The following is a 25,837-nucleotide window of genomic DNA, read 5'->3' on the forward strand; positions in this document are numbered from 1 at the left end:
GCCTGGGAATCTGATTCAGAGGCTGAACCGGAGGAATCCCAGCCTGTACAGGAGTCCCCGCCTCCAGGGCCGGCTGAGCCAGGGCAGGGCCTTGAATCTGAAGCGCCTGCACCTGTGCCGGATCCTCAGGAGCAGGAACCAAGTGATTCCACTCTGGCTCCGGAGGTGATTGAGGACCCATTGCCTGCAGGTGTGCCTCTCCCAGCCCTGTCAGGGGAAGGTGAGTCTCCCCCTGGGTCCAGTAACCCTCCAGCCTCTCCTGAGCTGCAGAGGCTCAGGGCAGAGAGGCGAAGGGAACTGGTTTCTCCCAGGAGGAGTGCTCGCCTTAAGGCCAGGAGCGGCGGGTCACATGTGGGCCGGGACCACCCCTGGCCTCAGAGGAGATTAAGGCCAGTCAGCCCAGGCCCAGGTTGCGGGAGTAACGTTGTTGGAAACCTTTTTCTGCCAGCACCCAGACCTGTTCTTCCAGAGTTCCTGACCTTGTCCGGCTCCTCGCTTTGGACCCTGCTTTGCCCTTGGTGGACAGACCCTCCAGACCCTCGACCCAGGACCGGACTCTGACCACGCCTCACGGTAACCTCCCCCCGGGACCAGCACAGAGGGTTAGATAAATTCTACGTGGACAAGGCTTTTAATGGCTACTAACAACCATGACTGTGTTCTATGTCCTTTCCACTTTTAAAGCTATACATGTTGGGCTGTCAGGCTATCTTAGGCACTGCCTTTGAAGACATCAGCCTGCCCACATTGCTGGCCCTCAGTGACAGTGGTGGCATAAAGCACCGGTTCAGGCAGTAAGCAGACAAACAAGCCCAATACCATTTTGTTTCTCTCCAATGGATATAACAGAGGCAGCCATCTTGATTCCACGTGGATATGACTGAGCAGAATTCAAAATGGCGGCATTTATGCCATGATGCTTTAAGGATACATGACTCAAAACAAATTGCTCCAGCCCTAGATTGTAGACTAATGCAAGCAGACACTTACCCAGGGATTCCACCTGACTCAAGTTTGTTTGCAATATCAACATCCCAGGACCAGACATCAAACTGCCACTTTCGTAGACCCAACACACCACACAGCACGGATCCAGAGTGTATTCCAATCCGCATGTCGACATCGTGCTTCGTTCTTGACCTAACATACCTGAAAAAGAAAGTTAACTTAAAATTTATCTGAAAGATCGAAGAGGCATTTTCCATCATGACATGGGATGCTCTCTGAAGGCCATTTATGTGCTAAGCCAGGATTCCAAGGGTGATGATTGCTCCTCAGTCCTGGAATTAATTCCCTTGAGGAATTACCAAGCGTGGTATGGGTGACTTCAACTGCCCTTGCACCTGTGTTTCAGTCATAACAATGAGGAAAAGAATCCTTGATACCCTAAATGACTGTGCCTGTGCTGGTCATGGAACTAACTGCAGTGTGTGTGTGTGTGTGTGTGTTGTAGTATGGGGCAGAATTAAAACTGAAGTGTATATCTGATGGCAGTAAAGGGGACTTTAAATTACACACCTTTTTTTGCTAGGTTCATACAATTTACACCTTACACTATTAGCGGAAAATATAAGCAGCAGTAAAATAATTCTGCAACGTGGATTATCACAGGAACACTTAATTGCATTGCACGGTCTGGTGGTACACACATTACTGCTATTAAACAGGAGCATAAAAGAAAAGAAAAAAGACTGATGGAGGATATTTGGATGGAAGAAGCTACAAGCTCCATTAAGCTTGCTGAACTTTTCCCCATAGAAACCAGTTTAATTAATTAATTAATTGGTTTAATTAAGAAGTTCCCCAACTTACCTCCTGTTTCAAGCAATTAATAGCTTTGTACAAAAGTTTCTACTTTTTTTAAAAAAAAAACATTTTCATAATGTTACTTGCTGGAATTATTATTTTTTTTGCAAACTTCTAATCATAAATAATAGAGGCAGGAAGATAAAAATGTGGTTGTGAGAATATGAGGTGAGCTCCAGAAAGCTGTTTTGTAGATCAAGGCCTAGCCCTGAAACATGTCAAGTAGCAATGAAGAAGAGCATGTGGAAAGAGCCTTTCTCCAGCTATGAAGTTGTGGCAACCAGTCTCAAAGCATCCTCCATCTTTCTGTTATTTGGGTACCGTATTTTTCGCCGTATAGGACACACTTTTTCCCCTCCAAAAATAAAGGGGAAATCTGGGTGCGTCCTATGGGGCGAATGCAGCCTTTCGCTGAAGCTTGGAGAGCGAGAGGGGTCAGTGCGCTCCGACCCCTCTTGCTCTCCAGGCTTCAGGAAGACATCCGCAGCCTAGGCAGCCCTGCGGGAGTTCCCGCAGGGCTGTCTAGGCTGCGGATAGCAGCCTGATTCCTGGAGCGCCGGGCGTGCTGAAGCAGAGCGCCCCTCGCGCCGGGCAGACACCTGCAGCGTGGGGAGCCCTGCAGGAGTTCCCCACAGGGCTCCCCACACTGCGGATAGCAGCCTGCCGCCCGGCGGGCCGGACGCACTTAAGCAGAGCGCCCCACGCGCCGGGCAGGCATCGGCCAGCCCCACAAGCTCGGGGTACAGCAGGGAGGCGCAGCGCCGCCATCCTGCTGTTCCCCGACCTGGTTCGGTTTCCCCGACCTGGTTTTGAGAGGGAAATAAAGGATTTTTTTCCCCTTTATTTCCCCCCAAAAAAACTAGGTGCGTCCTATGGGACGGAGCGTACTGTGGGACAAAAAATACGGTAAGTTCATCAAGTGTCTCCAATACTTTGGCCACCTCATGAGAAGAGAAGACTCCCTGGAAAAGACCCCGAAGTTGGGAAAGATGGAGGGCACAAGGAGAAGGGGACGACAGAGGACGAGATGGTTGGACAGTGTTCTCGAAGCTACCAGCATGAGTCTGACCAAACTGCGGAAGGCAGAGGAAGACAGGAGTGCCTGGCGTGCTCTGATCCATGGGGTCATGAAGAGTCAGACACGACTAAATGACTAAACAACAACATCAAGTGTCAAAGCAAGGCCTTGTTAGCGTTGAACCACAGCTATGGAAATCACATTGCTTTCCATGGGGGAAATCCCTGCTTACCAGGGAGAAGAGCAGACATAGAATAAACAGCTCCACTTGTCTCCCGTGACCCTACTAATGAGTCTCAAATTTCTTAGGGTACAAATACCTGGAGGATCAACTCTTTGCATCTGAACCTGCCATGCTTAAGTGATACCTGCTGAGTCCCTCACCTATAACCTCCAACATTTCTCCAATGAAAACAGGGACGTCCCATTCCCTAATGATGATTTTACTATTGATACCCCACCCATCTTACTAGGTTGCCCCAGCCACTCTGGGCAGCTTCCAACATACAGAAAAAACATAATAAAACATGGAGCATTTTTTTAAAACTTCTCTATACAGGACTTCCTTCAGAAGGCTCTGGGGTCGGATAACTCCATAAGGCAAATGTAAAGGGACCCCTGACCATTAGGTCCAGTCGTGACCGACTCTGGGGTTGCGGCGCTCATCTCACTTTATTGGCCGAGGGAGCTTCCGGGTCATGTGGCCAGCATGACTAAGCCGCTTCTGGCGAACGAGAGCAGCGCATGGAAACGGCGTTTACCTTCCCGCCGGAGCGGTATCTATTTATCTACTTGCACTTTGACGTGCTTTCAAACTGCTAGGTTGGCAGGAGCAGGGACCGAGCAACATTTCTCTGATGGAAATAGGGACAGCGTGGGTGGCGCTGTGGTATAAACAACAGAGCCTAGGGCTTGCCAATCAGAAGGTCGGTGGTTCAAATCCCTGCGACGGGGTGAGCTCCCATTGCTCGGTCCCAGCTCCTGCCAACCTAGCAGTTTGAAAGCGCATCAAAGTGCAAGTAGATAATGTTGGGATTTTGCCTACGTGCTATCTGATGCAGCTTGCCACAGAAGCAATTAAGGAGTTGGCCGAAGAGATATTCTGCCTAGAGATATGGAACCTTCAATATAACTCTGCTATTGGTTGAGGTCTCCACATAGGCATGATGGCTCATGACCTTCCTGCTTGGTTGGTTAGTTGGTTGGTCAGTGTGTGGTTTGAGAGGTCACTGGAGTTTGTTCTGTGAGAGAGTTAAGATCCGTGTCTGTATCCTGTATATAGTAACTTGTGATTCTGCTGTAAATAATAAACCTATAAGTAACCAAGTTACTTGTAGCAGTGTTTTGTTCCTGCATCATCCTGCCTGCAACTGATTGATTCTGGACAGTCTGCATATGCTCTGCTATATTCAACAGGTTCTGGCTAAGATGCCTCAACAGATAAACAGGTACCGCTCTGGCAGGAAGGTAAATGGCGTTTCCGTGTGCTGCTCTGGTTTGCCAGAAGTGGCTTAGTCATGCTGGCCACATGACCCAGAAGCTGTATGTCGGCTCCCTTGGCCAGTAAAGCGAGATGAGTGCCGCAACCCCAGAGTCGTCAGCGACTGGACCTAACAGTCAGGGGGTCCCTTTACCGTTAAGGAAAAGTGGGACATTCTGGGATTAAATCAGAAACTGGGACAGCTTCTCCAAATCAGGGACATCCCTGGAAAATAGTGTCACTTGGAGGGTTTGCCTCATCTAGGAAACATCACTGGTATGGTCCACACTTCAAAGTGAATGACCCATGTCTTGATGCACACTGTTGATATCATGGGTGCCTTGCTTCTCTCTCATACCAGGAGGAAACAAACCAGAGACTGCCTTCTGCATGTTGTTTGCTTGGAGAAAAACAAACCACGAGCGCTGCACTGTTTCTTCCCTGGTGCAGCAGGAGCATGAATGGGGAAGAAGCAATTTCAGGAACTTCTGCCCCCCCCCCCATCAAGCCAAATTTGTCCTCTGGTGTGTGTGTGTGTGTGTGTGTGTGTGTGTGTGATGAATAGTCCATTGAAAATGGGGAGGGAATCTCAGCTCACTGGTACCCAAAATAAAACAACAAAGCAGCATGAGAGACTTTGAGGCTATTCTGCTGTCTTGCAACAAGGAGACAGCACATGACAGACTGAAGCACAGTGTGATGGCGGCAGAAGAAATGAGAGAAGGAGGAAAACAAATTACCTGATTGTTTTGATCATGCTGAGTCCCATTTCAACGCAACAATGAGCATGGTCTTGGCGAGGTTCCGGGAGCCCGGATACGCAGTAGTAGCAGTCCCCTAGGATCTTAATTCTAAGGCAGTGATGTTCCTGTAACCAAAAGGAGAATGATTAGAAGCAATGAGATTGGGTGTGATGGAGCAGGATGGTTATAAAAAATGAGCAGGGTGGAAAATATGGAAAGCAAAATCTGAAAGCTCTTTGGGAAAGAGATGTTTGTGTGTGTAAAGGACAAGCAATATCTTGATTTTGTTCTGATCTGTGACAAACATTCATTTTATATATATATTGCATCCTGAAAGGGTCAATGATTTCCTGGAAAGAAAGAAAAAGCATCAAAGAAATACTACAAAGATCTGAGCACTGCAGGCAACCTTGGCTGTGCTTGCCAAATTACCTAAACCAGAAGACAAGGCAATTTACTGGAGACTACAGTCAGAGGGACACGGGTGGCGCTGTGGGTTAAACCACAGAGCCTAGGGCTTGCTGAACAGAAGGTCGGCTGTTCGAATCCCCACGACGGGGTGAGCTCCCATTCCTCGGTCCCTGCTGCTGCCCACCTAGCAGTTCAAAAGCATGTCAAAGTGCAAGGAGATAAATAGGTACCGCTCCGGCGGGAAGGTAAATGGCATTTTCGTGCGCTGCTCTGGTTCGCCAGAAGTGGCTTAGTCATGCTGACCACATGACCTGGAAGGTGTACGTTGGCTCCCTTGGCCAATAAAGTGAGATGAGCGCCGCAACCCCAGAATCGTCCACAACTGGACCTAATGGTCAGGGGTCCCTTTACCTTTTTAGAGTCAGAGGAGGGATATATGTTAATGGGGTCATGCCTTGGCATTCAGGACGAATGCTGGAACTTCATTCAGAGAGATATTGGAAGCCTGAGCAGTGGGTAGCAGCTATGGTGATATCACTCTCCTCTGGTGCCCTCTGGCGGGTCTGCCCCCTAGATGTTGTGACTTAAAATCCCCAACATCTCTGAGCATTGGCCATGCCAGATGGGGCTGACTTGCATCAGAGGCCAAAAACACCTGGAGCACCACATGCCAGTTATTCCTTCTCTATATATTCAGAGGTAGACCACATCCCCTAGATCGGGGGGAGAGGGTGCAGAAATACCTCCATATGTTATTGGACCAACATGGCCAGTGATCATGGAGGAGTTGAAACACAACATCTGGAAGGACACAGGCTCTGCATCTCTGCCCTATATGCTCATGTCCTAAGATTTGGGAAAACAGGAGGACGGCTGAGATAGCTTCCCTTTCCTCTCTCCTGCATCATGCATTGGCTGTTGAGGTAGCACAAACCAGGAACTTGAACTTGTCTTTGCTTATTTCGTCCTCCCTCCCAAACCTAGCCTTTTTGTTAATCTGCAGCCCCAACTTCTGACTTGCTATCTGTTGCTGCTAGAGACTTGTTCTTTGGTCCTGAACTGAATTCTGGCTCCCAGTTCCCTGTTCACCTAGGCCTCATCTGTGCTCTATATACATTTAAAGCACTATTTATCAGCCTTGATGGCGCAGTTGGCTAGAGCATGGTGCTGATAATGCCAAGGTTGCAGGTTTGATCCCCGTATGGGACAGCTGCATATTCCTGCACTGCAGGAGGTAATAATAATAATAATAATAATAATAATAATAATAATAATTTATTATTTATACCCGCCCATCTGGCTGAGTTTCCCCAGCCACTCTGGGTGACTCCCAGTCGAGTGTTAAAAACAATACAGCATTAAATATGAAAAACTTCCCTAAACAGGACTGCCTTCAGATGTCTTTTAAAGATAAGATAGCTGCTTATTTCCTTCACATCTGAAAGGAGGGCGTTCCACAGGGTGGGCGCCACTACCGAGAAGGCCCTCTGTCTGGTTCCCTAGAATCTCACTTCTCACAATGAGGGAACTGCCAGAAGGCCCTCGGCACTGGACCTCAGTGTCCGGGCTGAATGATGGGGGTGGAGATGCTCCTTCGGGTATACAGGACCGAGGCTGTTTAGGGCTTTAAAAGTCACCACCACCACTTTGAATTGTGCTCGGAAACATTGGACTACAAGACCCCCAGGGTCCCTTCCAACTCTACAGTTCTATGATTCTATACTGCTTTAAACAGTCATGGCTTCGCCCAAAGAATCCTGGGTGCAATGCCAGAAGGGAACTGCAGTACTGTGAGTTGTTAGGAGAACACAATTCCCCTCATAGAGCTGCAATTCCCAGAGTGGTTTAACAGTCAATCCCTATTCCCATGGAACTCTGGGAATTGCAGTTTTGTGAGGGGAATATGGGACTTTAAACAACTCTCAAGCGTGCTGAGGGTTGTTAGGAGTCCTCTATTCTCCTCACAGAATGACAATTCCCATAGTTCATACTGTGTTCCTAGGACTTCAAAGCACCCTGCACCTGACATCATTGTGACGTCAAGTGATTGACAGGTGTATAACCCAGCCCACCTGCCATATTTGGCATGCTGATCCTCATAGGTATTTGGCCGGTGGAGCTAAAAAGATTCTCTACCTTTGTGGCAGACAGAACCATCGGGGTGGATTTCAGCCTTTTTCTCTGGATGGGTGCTTTAAATGGGGCAGGGAGATGAGGAAGATGCACTGGATTTAAAAAAGAAAGAGAGAGAGAGAGAGAGAGAGAGAGAGAGAGAGAGAGAGAGAGAGAGGCAGGCCTTTCATTTTCAGGTCTTGGTTCCACAATGAGCTCTTGGGAATATTCTGAAAAACTAGAGGAAGCCACAACGGCTTGGATCTTGATGCCTCATTAAATGCTGCATGCCAAACCATCTGCTTAAGAAAATTGCCAGAAAGAATAAGAGCAATGCAGAAGGTTGCCAGGAGATAAACATTTCTAACTAGGACATCACAAAAAAAAAGTACTGCAAGCAAAGGATTGGTTGTATGCAACTGTTGAGATATTTTTGCCAGGATGAACATTCCAAAGAAATACCTATCCTTCGATATAGCCTTGCTCTGCAGTGAAAAGCTCAAAGTAGCCAGATTGCCTAAGAGCTTTGAGAGCCTGGTATTCTCATAACACCGCAAGCTCTACGCCAGGGGTCAGCAACCTAAGGCCCATGGGCCGGAAGCAGCCCACGGAGGTCGTTTGACCAGCCCCCAAACCAAGTTGCCCGCTCACGCGCTACGCTAAACCAGTGCAGTGCGGTGCAGGGACTCTCTTCCGTGGCACCAGAAATCGTGTATGAACCAGCCCACGGAGGGATCTCCACAGAACCGATCCGGCCCAGACAAAATAAACCTTGCTGACCCCTGCTCTATGCTGCCAGCTTTCCCATGTATCAGGAGAGCTTGTATTAAGATTCACCTGACTTTCCAAAGAACATTTCTGCAATGGGTGTGATTGCAGCCAACACATTAGAGGGAGAGGGAGCCACTGTCATGGAGTATCAGGGCTCTGATAAGTGTGTGGAAGGGGGGTTGGAGATGGGGGACAGCTATTTATGGGGTTGTGTGCTGCCCACGAGGCAGGAACCTGGGCTGGTGGAAGAGGAAGAGTCTGAGCAGTCAGAGGCAGGGAAAGGGGTACAGGACGTGTTGGAAGTGGAGGAAGAAGCTGCTCAGGTGACAAGAGAGAGCCAGCAATAAATCACATGATTCAAGGTGGAATAAACTCTTTATTAGCAAGAACATGATGTGCACAGACTTGGCAGAGTGTTAGGCCTAATGAGTGCAGTGGCTCAGACTTGGTAGGTCTTGCCCCATGGATTGGTTACCGAGACTGAAAGTCCTTGACTCCCCACAGCCTTCTAAGTTCCCCCCTCTCCAGGGCTTTCCCGAAAGAATCGGAGACTGCACCTCCATGAAGCCAACCTCTCCTCTGTCCTTTTCACGCCTCTTCTGGTTCTGGGAGACAAGCAGGGAGGAGAGCTTTAGAGCACAATGATCAGATGAGACTCCCCATAGTATGTGTGGTATGAAATCCTTTAGTTTGTCTGGCCAAGCTTAGAGAGGCTTCTTGGCTCAACTCAGCTAAAGGTTAGGCAGAATTTCTTGATATATCCTCTGGATATATCTCCATTCCCCACTCAGCAGCTGTTTGGTTAAAAGACATCATAGTATTGTATGGATTTGCTTTACACTGCCGGTCCTTAAGCAGCCCTCTCAGGCAGACGGTAGTACCAGCCTTGCCTGAAGTTTTTTAAACTGGAGAACCTGAAAATTAAAGATTTAGATGCCATAACTCTGTCCTTTGCTTGCAGAAAAATCTTAGGTTCCATCCCTGGCATCTCCAACTGAAGGAGAGGGCATTGACTTCCACCTGAGGTACTGGAGAACTACTCTTAGAGTAGACCAGTCTTCCCCAAACCAGGGGACCCCCGATGATGTTGGGCTACAAATCCCACCATCCAAAGCCATCCATAGCCAAGGCTGATGGGAGTTGTAGTCCAATCATATCTGGGGACCAATGGCTGGGGGAATAATAATAATAATAATAATAATAATAATAATAATAATAATAATAAATAATTTATTTGTACCCCGCCCATCTGGCTGGGTTTCCCCAGCCACTCTGGGCAGCTTCCACAGAGACCAAAAATACACTAAAATGTCACACATTAAAAACTTCCCTGAACAGGGCTGCCTTAAGATGTCTTCTGAATGTCAGGTAGTTGTTCATCGCTTTGACATCTGATGGGAGGGCATTCCACAGGGCGGGTGCCACTACTGAGAAGACCCTCTGCCTGGTTCCTTGTAACTTGGCTTCTCACAGCAAGGGAACCGCCAGAAGGCCCTCAGCATTGGACCTCAGTGTCTGGGCAGAATGATGGGGGAGGAGACGCTCCTTCAGATATACTGGGCCGAGGCCGTTTAGGGCTTTAAAGGTCAACACCAACACTTTGAATTGTGCTCGGAAACGTACTGGGAGCCAATGTAGGTCTTTCAAGACCGGTGTTATGTGGTCTTGGCGGCTGCCCCCAGTCACTAGTCTAGCTGCTGCATTCTGGATTAGTTGTAGTTTCCGGGTCACCTTCAAAGGTAGCCCCACATAGAGCGCATTGCAGTAGTCCAAGCGGGAAAGCTAGGGCAGACATAGGTAGGGTAGATGGTCTGAAGCAGATTCATATACACTCAAGGCCTTCTGAGTGCAAAGCAGAATTCTGTCACTGAGCTATGACTACTCTGCACAGAACAACATTTGTCTGAAGCTTCTGAGAAAGATGTATGCATAAGTTACTTTACAAAAAACAACACACCATGGTGACTCAAAGCACGAAAAAATTGGCACGAGAAAGAGCTAAAGAAATGAGCTGCTCAAATATCCATCCACCAAAAGGCACCAAACAGAAACTTCATTAAGGTTTCTCCCCACCCCCACTTCCCAGGGCAGGGAAATGATGGATTGTGTTTTCTAAGACCCATGCTGTGCTATCAATTCCACCCACTCTTCAAATAAGACTGATATGCTGTGTGCCTAGCAGAAGTTTGGAGCTCACTATTCATCTCAGTTTGGAAAACAGGTTTTGGAAACAGATGGAGAATGCAAAATCCCAGCAGGAACTAGGGAGAGGGACCTTAGCTTATGCTCTTCTCGAGACTGCTAAGACCCGAGCTGGTGATGGTATATTCCACGTTTCTGTGCAACCAAGACACACAAGCATAAGTGGACAGTAACGTGAGACTCCAGCATTTCTAGAATCTCAGTTTTACTACCCATTTCTATTTCTATTTCATTTTAATTAATGGTCCTGAAGCAATAAGCTTGAACATGCGTGGGCAATGCCTGCTGATATCTCCTAAGCCCAGGACAGAACTTGGGAGGCTGAATAAGATTCCCAGTGGGCAGGAATCGGGGCTAGAGCACCTGTCAGTGGTGAGATGGATGGAGACAACCTTACAGGTACTTCATGGATCCCAATTCTCCCTACAGAGAAGGAACTTATAACAGTAAGCAGCGATGTTCCCTTCTCTCCCTCACCTCCCCAGATTTATGATCAGGCAGAACAAAAAACATTAGCAAAGCTTCTGACATTTGAGGAGCTCCCTCCTTTGGCTCCGCATCCTACCAATTTGTTTTCCTCCCTCTCCAGCCATGCCTGTTGCTAAGGACCACGGAAGTATATCAGGCATGAGTGGTTGGGGGAGGAGAGTTTCGCAATCACACATTACAGATAGATATACATCTGAATACAGATGGCACCCAAGGGAGAAGTTGAAGGTGTGTGTGTGTGTGTGTTTCCTGTGCATATCCATGCTTTCCCACTTCCACAGTAAAGAGCGTGTTTTAGCAAATGCAGATAACTGCCCTGAACGGTCGTGTGTGTGTGTGTGTATGTGTGTCTGAATGTTATCGCTAGATCTATGCCAGGGCCGGATTTAGGTTTGATGAGGCCCTAAGCTACTGAAGGTAATGGGGCCCTTTATATGTCCAGCTGTCCTTTGTCAACAACAAATTGTCACTGTTTTTTGTGTTGAATATATGTTATATGGTAATTTATGGACCTAATAGGTATCTAAAGCTGTTTGCACATAACAAAATATGTATTTTATCAAAGTACATCCAGTTTTTTCCCCTTTAATTTTTTTGGGGGCCCCCAAGAGAGTGGGGCCCTAAGCTATAGCTTGTTTAGTTTATATGTAAACCCCACACTGATCTATGCAGGAAGAAAGAGACAGAATTAACTGTGCTAGTCGTGGGAACAATCCCATGCTCTAGCAACACTAATAACATACATTTAAAGTGCAGCTGTTTCACTTTGACAATCACAGCTTCTGCCAAAGAATCCTGGGAACCTTATTTTGTTAAGGGCTCTGGTATTGTGGCTCTGAACAATGGGAGTGGAGACACTCCTTCAGGTATACTGGGCCAAGGCTGTTTTAGGCTTTAAAGTTTAGCACCAACACTTTTAATTGTGCTCAGAAATGTACTGGGAGCCAATGTAGGTTTTTCAGGACCAGTGTTATACGGTCTTGGCGGCCACTCCCAGTCACCAGTCTAGCTGCCACATTCTGGATTAGCTGCAGTTTCCGGGTCATCTTCAAAGGTAGCCCCACATAAAGTGCATTGCAGTAGTCCAAGCGGGAGATAGCTAGAGCATCCACCACCCTGGCGAGACAGTTTTCAGACAGGTAGGGTCTCAGCCTGCATACCAGGTGGAGCTGGTAGACATCTGAACACAAAATTGACCTGCACCACCATGGACAGCTGTGAGTCCAAAATGACCTCCAGGCTGTGCACCTGGTCTTTCAGGGGCACAGTTACCTCATTCAGGACCAAGGAGTCCCTCACGCCTGCCCACCCCCTGTCCCCCCAAAACAGTACTTCTGTCTTGTCAGGATTCAACCTCAATCTGTTAGCAGCCATCCATCTGTCTGTGAAATGGTAGGGGAACCGAACACCTGCCTTTGTAAGAAAATGTTGCCATGTCAAGAACAACAGGACAAGTATAAGTAAGGTTAAGTTATGTAGAATCTCTTATAGACTTGAAAAACTGGTGAACTACCAAACCCAACACAATCTACCAGCCATAGCCCTCCAGGGACATCATAAGTTTTGCTTACCTGGGACTACAATGACAGGGATGTTGTGAAGCTCCTACCAAGCCACAATTCAGGGCGGGTAGACTGCATACAGCATGGTGGGTCACAAATCCGATCTAACACAACAAATTTCCACCCCTCACAGCACCACACAGGGTTTTTGAAGCGCCAAAAATGAACAGGCAGCTTGACTCTTGCATGCTAAATGAAACAAATAAGCCTCTTGACTCACATGTGCTAGGCGATCAAATCTGGCAAAGAGTTCATTCAGCATTCGGACTAGTTCCTGGGCTGATAGTGTTGTGGAGAGGTTGGTGAACCCTTTCACATCTGCAAAAAGAATGCTGGACACCAAATGGAGAGAAGAAAGAAAATCAGGACTCCTGACTTATAGGTAACTACAGTGACAGTAATACTTTGCAGAAAAAACATGCCACAGTCCACCTTCCATTTTAGGTGGAACCTCCATTAGATAAATAGAAATTCAACAATGTCTTCAAAACCATCAGAAGTGTCCATGACAAGGTTGGGGAACCAATGGCTCTCCAGATGTTGTTGTGCTTTTATTCTCATAAGTGTTTCTCCTTCAAAGTATATTCCAATGAAGCTGAAGGTCTGGCTCACACCTGTATATTCATCACTCCATTTGCTGGAAGTGCAAGCTGTGATTTTAGTGTGTGAATGACCCAACAGAGATTATGAATTGATGTCAGTGCATCAACGCCAGTGGAGGCATTTCATACTTTGAGTTGAAGGTCATTCTACTGAACGTATGTATGATCCAGCCCATACGCTTTTAATGAATGAAAACAAGAAGATGCTGTGCTATAATGGACAATGTATCTATATCGATATTGATATCAGCAGTTGAGACAAGGCAAGCTCTAGTTGAAAGACATCACCCAGAACACTTGGACCATTGTTGGGTTTTCAGTACCTTGGTAATGGTGATCCCTGACTCTTGCATTTTGATTTGCATATTGTTTTGGGAAATGCAAATTAAGTCGTTTGCCTTTAAATGCAAACTGGATCATATTTATCCCCCATCTTTCAAGGTACACAACACCCTGCTGCTTCTTCCTGGCCACCTTCCTCTGCTGCTGGACTCAGGTGGCTCCCTCTGCCTAATGATATTTTTGGGTCCTCATTCAAGAAGATTGTTCTTTTCCCTTTGGATGTTGGCTGCTTTTCTTACATGGACACTGGCCAGGAAGGAATAGATTGGTTTCCCCCCCACGTCATGAATAATGCTACCCTAGGTGGTTGTTTGAACTGCCTGTGCAGCACGACAGATGCTGCCTGTATCAGAAAGATTACACTCTAATCCTAATCATGTTTACATGGAAGAAAATCCCATTAATTCCAATGGGATGTACTTCAAAAGTCAGTACGCTTGAGATGGTGGTCTCGGTGGATTGTGGTGAGAAGCTGGAGCATTGTGTGTGTGTGTGTGTGTGTGTGTGTGTTGGAGGGAAACTCCTACCGCATGTTTGCATGCACTCGAGCAAGCCGACTCAGAAATACTGTGGTGAAAGAGCAGTCACCAAGGAGCTTTGATGAATTAAGGGAGAAAAAATGCTACTGTGAAATGTTTGTCTGCTAAAAGGGCGTGGGGAGAGAACAGCAACATCTCCCAACATTTCAAACCCGTGATGAATGAAGTGATCAAAAGACTCCACGCAAAAGCCCCCAGCTGACATTCAGCAGAGGAACAGATCGTTAAGAGAAAGAGAGAAAATTTGAATGCATGCTCTCACCTGACATTTTCATAGCGGTGAATATAGATCTTGTGGAACTGGTGTTGAAGATGCTCGTCTTCTACGTTGGTCATGTCATTAATCATTTCTAGGACTACAAATCGAGGTAACACAGACAGAACCAGACGTTCCTGAAACAACAACAACAACAGGAGATTGGAGAGGCAGGCACAGAAGAAGAAGAGTTTGGATTCGATATCCCGCTTTATAGAAGGAGTCTCAAAGTGGCGAACAGTCTCCTTTCCCTTCCTCCCCCACAACAAACACTCTGTGAGGTGAGTAGGGCTGAGAGACTTCAGAGAAGTGTGACTAGCTCAAGGTCACCCAGCAGCTGCATGTGGAGGAGCGGAGACACGAACCTGGTTCCCCAGATTACGAGTCTACCGCTCTTAACCACTACACCACACTGGCTCTCAAGAGGTCCTTGGCATGCTTCCTTCATGGTGAAACAATGACAGCAAACCACAACAGCTAACCCTCTTGGTGCCACCTCCAAAACACTCAGTCTTAGGTCCTTAAACACTAATGTGAACACTTTAAATTGGGCCTGGAGGTGTAATAGCAGTTCCAAGTGGAACTCCAGCCAACAATGGCGACCACCTGAGAGGTGGCCAAACCCTCCAGAGAAGTGATGGAACTGAGTTCCGGCTGGAAAAAGAAAGCTCCGATTATAATGTATCATATATGATTTCATGTTCAATAATTACCGTATCCATTACATATCTGTACAGTGGTACCTCGGGTTACAGACGCTTCAGGTTACAGACGCTTCAGGTTACAGACTCCGCTAACCCAGAAATAGTACCTCGGGTTAAGAACTTTCCTTCAGGATGAGAACAGAAATTGCACAGTGGCGGCACAGCGGCAGTGGGAGGCCCCATTAGTGAAAGTGGTGCTTCAGGTTAAGAACAGTTTCAGGTTAAGAACGGACCTCCAGAATGAATTAAGTTCTTAACCCAAAGTACCACTGTACAGTCATACCTTGGAAGTCAAGTGGAATCCATTCCGGAAGTCCATTCTACTTCCAAAACATTTGGAAACCAGGGTGTGGCTTTCGATTGGTTGCAGGAAGCTCCTGCAGCCAATCAGAACCTGCAGAAGACCCATCGGACGTTCGGCTTCCAAAGAACGTTCGCAAACTGGAACACTCATTTCCGGGTTTGCGGCATTTGGGAGCCAAAATGTTTGAGGCGCAAGGCATTAGACTTCCAAGGTATGACTGTATATACCTGTGTATTATCATATCTTATAATTACATCATATTCAATTGTTATATGTTAATTTGGGTTTCATTTCATTTTATTTTTCTCTCTGACAAAATACTTCATGTTTTATTCTTTTTCTTTTTCTCAGAACAGTACTTCATCTCCAGTCAGGAGGTTGGAGATACAAGTGTATAATCAAACCAAACCAATCAGAAGGTTGGGGATACAAGTGTATAATCAAACCAAATTAGTCCACAAACACACATACACAAAGCACAAAGTATATAATAAAGTATCACCAAAGTATGAACTTCCTCTGAAGTTGAGCTCCTTAAGGAAAGATCATAATAAGTAAATACGTGTGACCAGTCCTTTTTACCAGCTTTCTTCTGTTACACCTCCGAAGTTCAAAATCCATTTCGTACCCTCTGCTATAGGCACTTGCCTTCTGGTTTATGAACCCATGCACACATCACTTTTGACTCCAGAGAGAAACCACTTCACACATGAAGGACTTTATCTGTCAAGATCCATTTTGTTCATCTCAGCAAACTTTGCCTAGAAAAGTATAGACTCAATTATCTGTGAGGAGAGGGTGAAGTGAAAACTTCCTGCTCTGTGCCTGACTGGCAGAATATAAATAGCTTTATATGGCCCTGCATTTTAGCTCCAAGTGACATGTCTCATATTCCAGCACCTAGAAGTCTTCAGTTCAATGACTAGTTGTGGCAGCTGTCAAGCATATAAAAGAATGCTCAGAAGAGATTACCTATCTCCTCAAGAATCCATTTTCCTTCAGGATTCTTCATTAAAAGAATAGAATAATCAACTCAGGAGGTATCAAACTCCTACATTAATTACAAAGGATTCTGGAGAAAACAACAGCAGCAAAAACGATATCACTTCTTACTTAATTTAGTGCAGCCAACTCTTATTTTCCCCATTTTGAGACCATTTCACCTAGAGCAGTGGCTGTAGGAGATCATCTCAGATCCCTCCACAGATTAGGGTCTTTTGGGCAAGGGGGTGGTTATCTATGTATGTATGGATCTGTCTATTTTGCCTGTGGCATCGTAAGTTCATTTCATCCTGTTTAAAGTATCAACCTGTGATTCCCCCCCCCCCCACATGCACGAAAATACAAATTATTTTCACTGTTTCTTCACAAAATATTCATTGTTACACATTAAAAATGTGCTTTTTTTTGTATGCGCTTTCTCACAAAATGCACGTTCCTACTGAGTTTGAATGGATTGGAAAGATCTGGCCCATTATGACCATGATCAAACGAACCTACTATAAGAGAACACATGTAAATCAACCCAAAAGTTTTATGGAGAGATTGGAGTTTTTTTTGTGATCTGGAATAATAGCTTCAGCGACAATGTACAACCATGTGCTGTCTTTAATTTATTGCAATGTTATTAGTTTATTGCAATTAGTTTGTGTTTTTGTTGTTGATGTACTTAAAAAAAACTGTATGTATTTTAACAAAAATATGTGTTTTTAAATAATAATAATAATAATAATAATAATAATAATAATAATAATAATAATTTATTATTTCTACCCCACCCATCTGGCTGAGTTTCCCCAGCCACTCTGGGCGGCTCCCAATTGAGTGTTAAAAACAATACAGCATTAAAATATTTTAAAATTCCCTAAACAGGACTGCCTTCAGATGTAATAATCTGCTCCATTCTGCTTCACTTCTTGAGCTAAGAACTGTATCACAAAATCTGGAAAAGTGTAGAAATGTAAGGGTACCTGTTATGTACTGAAGTTCTCACCCTGGACCAGCAGGGGGATACTGTAGATAGTTATGCAAATACAGTGGTACCTCGCAAGACGAAATTAATTCATTCTGCGAGTTTTTTCGTCTTGCGGTTTTTTTCGTCTTGCGAAGCACGGATTTTGGAAAAAGCTTCAAAAATCACCAAAGTCTTCAAAAACCTCAAAAAAGGCTACCACACCGCGTGCTATGAGTTGCTCCTCGAAGTCAAGTCACAACTGCACCCCCTGAATGCACGGTTTCAAGAAAAAGGAAACAAGCTTGCAGGACAAAGGAAACAAACTTGCAAGACGTTTTCATCTTGCGAAGCAAGCCCATAGGGAAATCCGTCTTGCAAAGCAACTCAAAAAACGAAAAACTCTTTCGTCTTGCGAGTTTTTCGTCTTACGAGGCATTCGTCTTGCGAGGTACCACTGTAAGGGATCAAAAGTGACGTTCAGTGATTGGATAGTTACAGAAAGTGGTTACAGTTGCATTGTAGTGGAGCTCTATATAAGCAGGCTAGCTGAACCATAGAATTATAGAATCATAGAATCATAGAGTTGGAAGAGACCACAAGGGCCATCGAGTCCAACCCCCTCCCAAGCAGAAACACCATCAGAGCACTCCTGACATATGGTTCAGTTCAGTTCTGTCCTGGCCTGTGAATAAACAAGAGCTGTTTGAAGAATCGCTGTGCCATCTGATATGTTCACCCACAACTCAATAGTACCTATGCTCAGATCTAGGGTATTAGTCTAAGGAATGCAAATCAGGTTGACACACTTTAAAATGTGGACTAAGTCAAATCCTTGAGCGCCCCATGCAAAATAACACTTTGGCAAACATGTGGGCTATAAACCCTGTTAGGATCTGTAGCTTGCAAATTGTTGAGCGTTTTGCCCCTGATAAGCTTCTTATCCTCCCACATCGGCAACATACTTTTCATATTCTTGGCGACTTTGTTTAGATGAGTTGAAACAAACTTTTGATTTAAAGCTTGCTCCCATTGCTGGCTCCTGATTAAAAAGGAGAGATGTGAGGTCTTGATAAATATGGATAAGCAATTTTTTATTTGCCTGCGCTTCCAATCTTTTCCACTTAGGGGCGGCTTGATTATACAGCCTACAGAAAATGTGAGATTGCTGGAGAGGGAATGAGAACATTCCTGAGAAATCAGGAGTGATAGGCTAGACCTGGAAATCATCTAAAGGAGAAGAGGGAGTGACTGATTCTGAGAACTGTAACTCTGTGAGATGAATGGTTGGGATCGTCTCTGAACAACTCTCAGCATCCTTAACAAACTACAGTCTCCGGGATTCTTTCCAGAGTGGTGCATGCTCTAGTTATCTCCCGCTTGGACTACTGCAACATGCTCTACGTAGGGCTACCTTTGAAGGTGACCCGGAAACTGCAATTAATCCAGAATGCGGCAGCTAGACTGGTGACTGGGAGTGGCTGCTGAGACCACATAACACCGGTTCTGAGAGATCTGCATTGGCTCCCAGTATGTTTCCAAGCAGAATTCAAAGTGTTGGTGCTGACTTTTAAAGCCCTAATTGGCCTCAGTCCTGTATACATGAAGGAGCGTCTCCACCCCCATCGTTCTGCCCGGACACTGAGATCCAGCGCTGAGGGCCTTCTGGCGGTTCCCTCATTGCGAGACGTGAGGTTACAGGGAACCAGGCAGAGGGCCTTCTCAGTAGTGGCACCCCCCCTGTGGAACACCCTCCCTTCAGATGTGAAGGAAATAAGCAGCTATCCTATCTTTAAAAGACATCTGAAGGCAGCACTGTTCAGGGAAGTTTTTAATATTTAATGCTGTACTATTTTTAACACTTGATTGGGAGCCACCCAGAGTGGCTGGGGAAACTTAGCCAGATGGGCGGGGTATAAATAATAATAATAACAACTATTATTATTATTATTATTATTATTATTATTATTACCGTTTAAAGTGGAATAAGACCATTTTCAATTTGTAGTGCAGATGGGGCTTCAGCTGGATATTGACCTCATTCTTTAATGTACAATTCATGTGTTTGGTTTTGTTGCAACAGATTGACACGGCTGCAATTCGCAACTTCATTTCCTCCATTACCCTACCTGCCTCTGGTTTTCGGTTTCCAGCCTCAACCGAGCTTCTACACATCTCCGGGTCTCTAAGAAGGCTTGGCGCTGAGCACGGTCTGATAAGTAGCTAATGAAGATCCCAGCGGTATTCATGCACATAAATAAAACCGCCTGAGCTGCTGTCTGAAAGAAAGAAGAAGAAGGAACATTAACGGCACGGCTGTATCGTAGAAATAGAGGCATGCACATACCGATAGAAAACAGAGCTGTGAAGTGATAAAAATACTGATATACACTGCAGTCCCCAATGTATTAAATGGAACTTATTTCCAGGAAAGTGCAACCTCAGCTGATGAATTATCTTCCCACTAACCAATCCATTTAAATAAATCTACGCAACCAAAAATGTACTACATGGAACGTACTGAGATGCTGAAGAAACTGCATTATAATAGCTTAATAAACAATACCTAGCAATCTTTTTTTTTTTTCACAGTTACCATTTAATAACACCCTCGTTCAGTACCATACCAGAAACGCAACAACAAAGAAAGCCAAAATAAAGTCTGTTTTTAAATGATAGTTGCACTGCTTAAAGCTGACATTCTGTTGATAAAAACTGAATTTTTAGTTGATTAATCTACCCAATGGAGAAGGATAGAATTCTAAATATAAAGGCGAACTGCTTCTTGAATTCAAATATATAAGTATAAATATAGCATAAATATGGACAATAGTTTTTTCTATGTAGTAAAATATTGTGTATAGTATAATTATAATGATTTTTTTAACATGCATTTTGCTGTGTGTGTGTAAAAAGTAAGGGGATTTAATCAAGGTTGTTTTGAACTTTTAAAACAAAGAAAGAAATATGACGATCAGGATCTCAAAGGCATTGAAACATACAATACTTTCTGTGCCAGGAGGAAGAAATAGACAGTGTTTGGGGGCATTAAACTCTCAATGAACCACAGATGATGCTTGCTAGAGCTGAGTCACAGCAGTGGAGTCAGGAATGATTACAAACATAATTAGCCATTTTTTATTTTTACTTTTTGGGGGCAGAATGTCTTCTGAAGCAAATTATGTTGTTGTGACTCACTGAACAGTCTAGTGTGTAAGGAGAAGATCTGGGGAAAGTATGGATCGCAATCGGCATTTGTCATTATTATTGTTGTTGTTTGTCACCATCGGATTGTTTTGGGTGATAATGAACGTCTTGAACGAAATCACAGAGCAAGTTTACATGGATTTATTCCTTCTTAAAGTGCTTATGTCTCACTCTGTTTCTTTACTCAGTGATTCTCCTTCCTTCTAATGCTGAAGCTATCAGGGCTGTGTGTCCTGTATTTACACAAGTAGGGCAGAAAAGTCAAAGCAACTGGTATCACCCTTAATATCATGAGTATTTTTGCTCTCTATATTTAAAGCCCATAAAGAAGGCTGATCGCCAAAGAATGGATGCTTTTGAATTATGGTGCTGGAGGAGACTCTGGAGAGTCCCATGGACTGCAAGAAGATCAAACGTATCCATTCTTAAGGAAGTCAGCCCTGAGTGCTCACTGGAAGGACAGATCCTGAAGCTCAGGCTCCAATACTTTGGCCACCTCATGAGAAGAGAAGACTCCCTGGAAAAGACCCTGATGTTGGGAAAGATTGAGGGCACAAGAAGAAGGGGACGACAGAGGACGAGATGGTTGGACAGTGTTCTCGAAGCTACGAACATGAGTCTGACCAAACTGCGGGAGGCAGTGGAAGACAGGAGTGCCTGGCGTGCTCTGGTCCATGGGGTCATGAAGAGTTGGACACGACTAAACGACGAAACAACAACAACATTTAAAGCAATTTTTAGACCCTCCTGCAAAGGTTGATTTACACTGTGAAATATCCAAAGCTGGAGGATTTCCGGTGCTCAGGGATTTCATACACTCAATCTGTCTTCATTTCCTAATATTCTAAATTTCCATTACATATCCCTGGTAAATCGCTCTCACTTTGCTGTCCGCTTTTGCCTTGGAGTGGAGGAGTGCGCCCTGCTAAAATGCAGATAAGTGTGATTCCTACCGTTGTAATCCTTACTTATTTTAATTCCATTTCTGAATCGCTTCCCATAAAATATCTCTGTGCGATTTCACAGTCAAAAGCCCAACTAATAAAACCAATCCCATATGCCAAAAAACCCAGCAACAATTAAAACCAATTTCATATGTAAACACCGTTACAAATCCAACGGAGATATAGGATGGGAGAAAGTATTTCACTTAAGTAGCTTGGTGGGGAAAGAAAGGTCAACAGGTGACAAAAATACTGTATAGACAGTGCCTGGTTGATACACAACAAAAGAGAGTTTCAAAGAGTTGGTGACTCCACACTAAAGGCCGGATTCCATATTGTATGGAAGGGATCATTTGATGACCATAGTAATGAATAGGGGGCTATTGCACAACCCTTCACTGCCCTGGTCTCTAGAAGTTTTTTACTGACAACTCAGACCCATTGGTTGATCTAGCCTGCTTCCTAGGTGCAGTCCTGTCTGTTAAAAAGGAATGGGCCAGATCACATATGGTTGGCTGCCAATACTATCTAGAGCAAAGAAAGTGGGGAGCTGGTTGCCAATTCTGGCTGGAAAGTACTGGGACAAATTACAAATATATGTAGAAAGGTACTTTCTTTTTGTAATGCACTGTTTTCTGTGAGGGGTGTTAGGGGAGCAGTTGGAGGATGGATGGCAGTTAACAGACTGAGGTTGAATCCTGACAAGACAAATGTACTGTTTTGGGGGGACAGGAGGCGGGCAGGTGTGGAGGACTCCCTGGTTCTGAATAGGGTAACTGTGTCCCTGAAGGACCGGGTGCACAGCCTGGGAGTCATTTTGGACTCACAGTTGTACATGAAGGCGAAGGTTAATTCTGTGCCCAGGGCAGCTGCCTACCAGTTCCATCTGGTACACAGGCTGAGACCCTACCTGCCTGCAAACTGTCTCGCCAGAGTGGTGCATGCTCTGGTTATCTCCCTCTTGGACTACTGCAATGTGCTCTATGTGCCTTTGAAGGTGACCCGGAAACTACAACTAATCCAAAATGTGGCAGCTAGACTGGTGACTGGGAGTGGCTGCTGAGACCATATAGCACCGGTCCTGAAAGACCTACATTGGCTCCCAGTATGTTTCTGAGCACAATTCAAAGTGTTGGTGCTGACCTTTAAAGCCCTAAATGACCTCTGCCCAGTATACCTGAAGGAACATCTCCATCCCCATCATTCAGCTCCAAGGGCCTTCTGGTTGTTCCCTCACTGCGAGAAGTGAGGTTACTGGGAACCAGGCAGAGGTCCTTCTCGGTAGTGGCGCCCGCCCTGTGGAATGCTCTCCCATCTGATGTCAAGGAAACATGATGTTTAGAAAACATCTGAAGGCAGCACTGTTTAGGGAGGTTTTAAATGTTTGATGTTTTATTGTGTTTGTATTTTTTTATTGAGAGCTGCCCAGAGTGGCTGGGGAGGCCCGGCCAGATGGGTGGGGTATAAGTAATAAATTATTATTATTATTATTATTATTATTATTATTATTATTAGCCCATCTAGGAGAAGGAAAGCTCTGATCCTAAACTCCCGCTGCCTTTCCAGACACCTTTGGGAGAAGAAAAGGCTAAGGAGTAAACTGAACACAAATCCAGAGGGGAGTCCCTAAAACAGTTGGGTGGCACTCTGCCCGCCTACCCCAGCCCCATCTCTACATCTCACAGGAACTTTTCTACTGCCTCTTTTCTCCCAGATTCCAATAATGCTGAAGCTCAGAAGCCTGCAACACTTTCCTTGCGAGGCTTACCCTGCTCCCCTGAATGCAAGCTATTAGAACATAAAGAAATATTGCACAATGAGATCATTATATAATTGGGTGGACCACTTTAGGGACCCTAGGGAGGCTACAGAAAATTAAATACAGTTGTCTGGGTGGTGTCAGTGGCTTCCAGCTGGTTGCCCAAGAAGGTATAAAGACAAGGAAAAGTTTCTTACAATCCTTTTTTTATTTCAGACTTTACAGAGAGAGGCTATAGAACCCAGCCTCTTGGATAATGGCTTTGTCCCGAGTGAATCTCCACCCCCCGTCTCTCTCACTTCATCATCCATCATCATCATCATCATCATCATCATCATCATCATCATCTCCTCTATGGGTGCTGCTAACCTGTCTTTGAGCTCTTTGCTCTCCTACTTTTAAGGCTTGCCAGGTTCTGGGAGATGCTTTCTGGTCTGGAATGCTTTCTAGTGACAACGTGTCAGCCAGCTGCTGCTCTGGCTCTGCCTGCTTCTCTCCCGTTATTTCCCAACTTTCCCCTCCATCTGCCTCTGAGCTGAGACATTCCTCAAACCCCTGTTGTAAATCTATACTGTCTTCCTCTTCCTCCTCCCTGGAACGGTCAGAATGTGGCGGCACTCTCCACCACTCCTCCCCCTCTGCCCAGTCCCTGACAACAGTATTAAATTTTTAAATAAATTGGGCAGAACACAGAGGAACTGCGGCATCAGCCGTTCCGCTGCTGAGGGTTATTCTGTTTTATCATGTTCCAGGTTTATGCTCTCCTCATTAAATCTAAAATTGGTTCATCACCCCCTCTCTCAAGCATCTTTGCTGTACGCCTCCTTCGCCTCTCCCACCTCCAAACTGGTAAAATAAATATTAACTTGTTCCTTTCCCGCTAATTTAGTGCTCTGACACATACATGGAGATGCATATCATATAAATAGCTCTTTATTACGGCATGTCTGAGATTTTGCTTTCTGCTTGTGACTGGAACATTTGCTGTGCATTCATCAGGCCAGGAGGAAGACAATGAACGGAATATTGGATTTTACTCAGGACAGAAGAGCCTGCACAACTAACTGGTGACCCACTAGCGAAGGGGTCATAGCTCGGTGGTAGAACATCTGTTTCGCATGCTGAAGGTCCCAGGTTCAATATTTGGCACCTCCAGGTAGGGATAAAAGAGGCTCTTGTCTGAAACTTGATTCAGTATAAGGCAGTTAGCACATTTGGAAGCTAAGCAGGGGCTACTATGGTTTCAAAGTGGATGGGAGACCGCATGTTGAGATTCCTGCATTGCAGGGAGTTGGACTAGATGACTCTTGAGGTTCATTCCAAATCTATGATTCTATTTCCCAAGACTATTATAATTTAGATCCCCAGTGTTTCTGGGGCTCCTCAACCACCAAAGAAGCTCACAAATGTTGAGGAAAGAGCATGGAGGCCACACGCTGTACTTTTACAGTCTTCTATTTGGTAGGTAAAAGGGACGCGGGTGGCGCTGTGGGTTAAACCACAGAGCCTAGGGCTTGCCAATCAGAAGGTCGGCGGTTCGAATCCCCGCAACGGGGTGAGCTCCTGTTGCTCTGTCCCAGCTCCTGCCAACCTAGCAGTTCGAAAGCATGTCAAAGTGCAAGTAGATAAATAGGTACCACTCCAGCGGGAAGGTAAACGGTGTTTCCGTGTGCTGATCTGGTTTCGCCAGAAGCGGCTTAGTCCTTATGGCCACATGCCCCGGAAGCTGTACGCCGGCTCCCTTGGCCAATAAAGCAAGATGAGCGCCGCATCCCCAGAGTCATCCACGACTGGACCTAACGGTCAGGGGTCCCTTTACCTTTACCTTTATTTGATAGGTTGTTCTCTGTTTGAAGGACTAAGGTTACTATAAGACTTCAGATTAGGAGCTCAAAGGGCAAACACTTCCTGTTCAAAAAGCCAGATCCTGTTTTCAAGGTGGCTCAGGCAGGGGCAGAGGAAAGGGGGTGTGGTGGGTGCGTCTGCCCCGGGTGTCACCAATGAGGGGGGTGACAAAATGCCGGGCAGCACTCACTGCAGGGCCTGCAGCTCACCTGAGCCACGCATCTCTCCTGGGAGAGCCGCGGTGGCTTGGGCGCACTCAGGCCCGGCACTGGCCAAACAGTCTGCCCGCTGCCTCTACCCCAGCTGTAGGACGACTGAGTGGGAGAAGGCAGGCAGACTCCAGAGGCCCTGCCCCTATGGGCGGCTCGCCCCGCCCCTGGGCACGCCGCCCCAGGTGCCCAAGTGGCTTCCTCTGCTACTGGGCTCACATTGTTTTGAGCTGGTCTGGACACCCTTTCTCAGCCTTCTACTTCCTCAGGTAAGAACACAAGAACTTAAGAAGAGCTCTGCTGGAGCATATCAGCGACTCATCTAGACCAAAATCTGATACTCACAGTGGCCAATCAGTTGCCCAAGGCAAGCTCACCCGCAGGACCTGGGTATAGCAACCCTTAATCTGGGTACCAGCTTATTTTTGAGAACGGCTGCAGCATAGCTGTACTTTACAGAGGACAGTCCTCTATTTGAAAGCATCTGGGCTGTTCAGCTTAAAAACAAAGAAGCGTCGGAACGAAGAGCAGGGATGTTGAAGGTGCCCATCAACAGTTGGTGGAAGACCAACCTAGATGGA

At 45.7% G+C, this 25,837-nt stretch overlaps 1 protein-coding gene across 2 annotated transcripts in view; it reads right to left on the reverse strand.

Annotated features, from left to right (window-relative positions):
* The window catches only part of ADCY8 (adenylate cyclase 8), a 134,518-nt gene that overhangs the window by 69,603 nt on the left and 39,078 nt on the right, over nt 1–25,837 (reverse strand). For both annotated transcript variants that reach the window (XM_079984166.1, XM_079984165.1), the window contains exons 2-6: nt 19,422–19,571; nt 14,340–14,470; nt 12,815–12,926; nt 5,045–5,172; nt 991–1,149 (exon numbers count right to left, since the gene is read on the reverse strand). In XM_079984166.1, coding sequence (XP_079840292.1) covers nt 991–1,149; nt 5,045–5,172; nt 12,815–12,926; nt 14,340–14,470; nt 19,422–19,571 — 680 coding nt within the window. The remainder of the gene's footprint in view (nt 1–990; nt 1,150–5,044; nt 5,173–12,814; nt 12,927–14,339; nt 14,471–19,421; nt 19,572–25,837) is intronic.

The sequence above is a fragment of the Podarcis cretensis genome (genome assembly GCF_951804945.1).
Source record: "Podarcis cretensis genome assembly, chromosome: 7".
NCBI classification, from domain to species: Eukaryota; Metazoa; Chordata; class Lepidosauria; order Squamata; family Lacertidae; genus Podarcis; species Podarcis cretensis.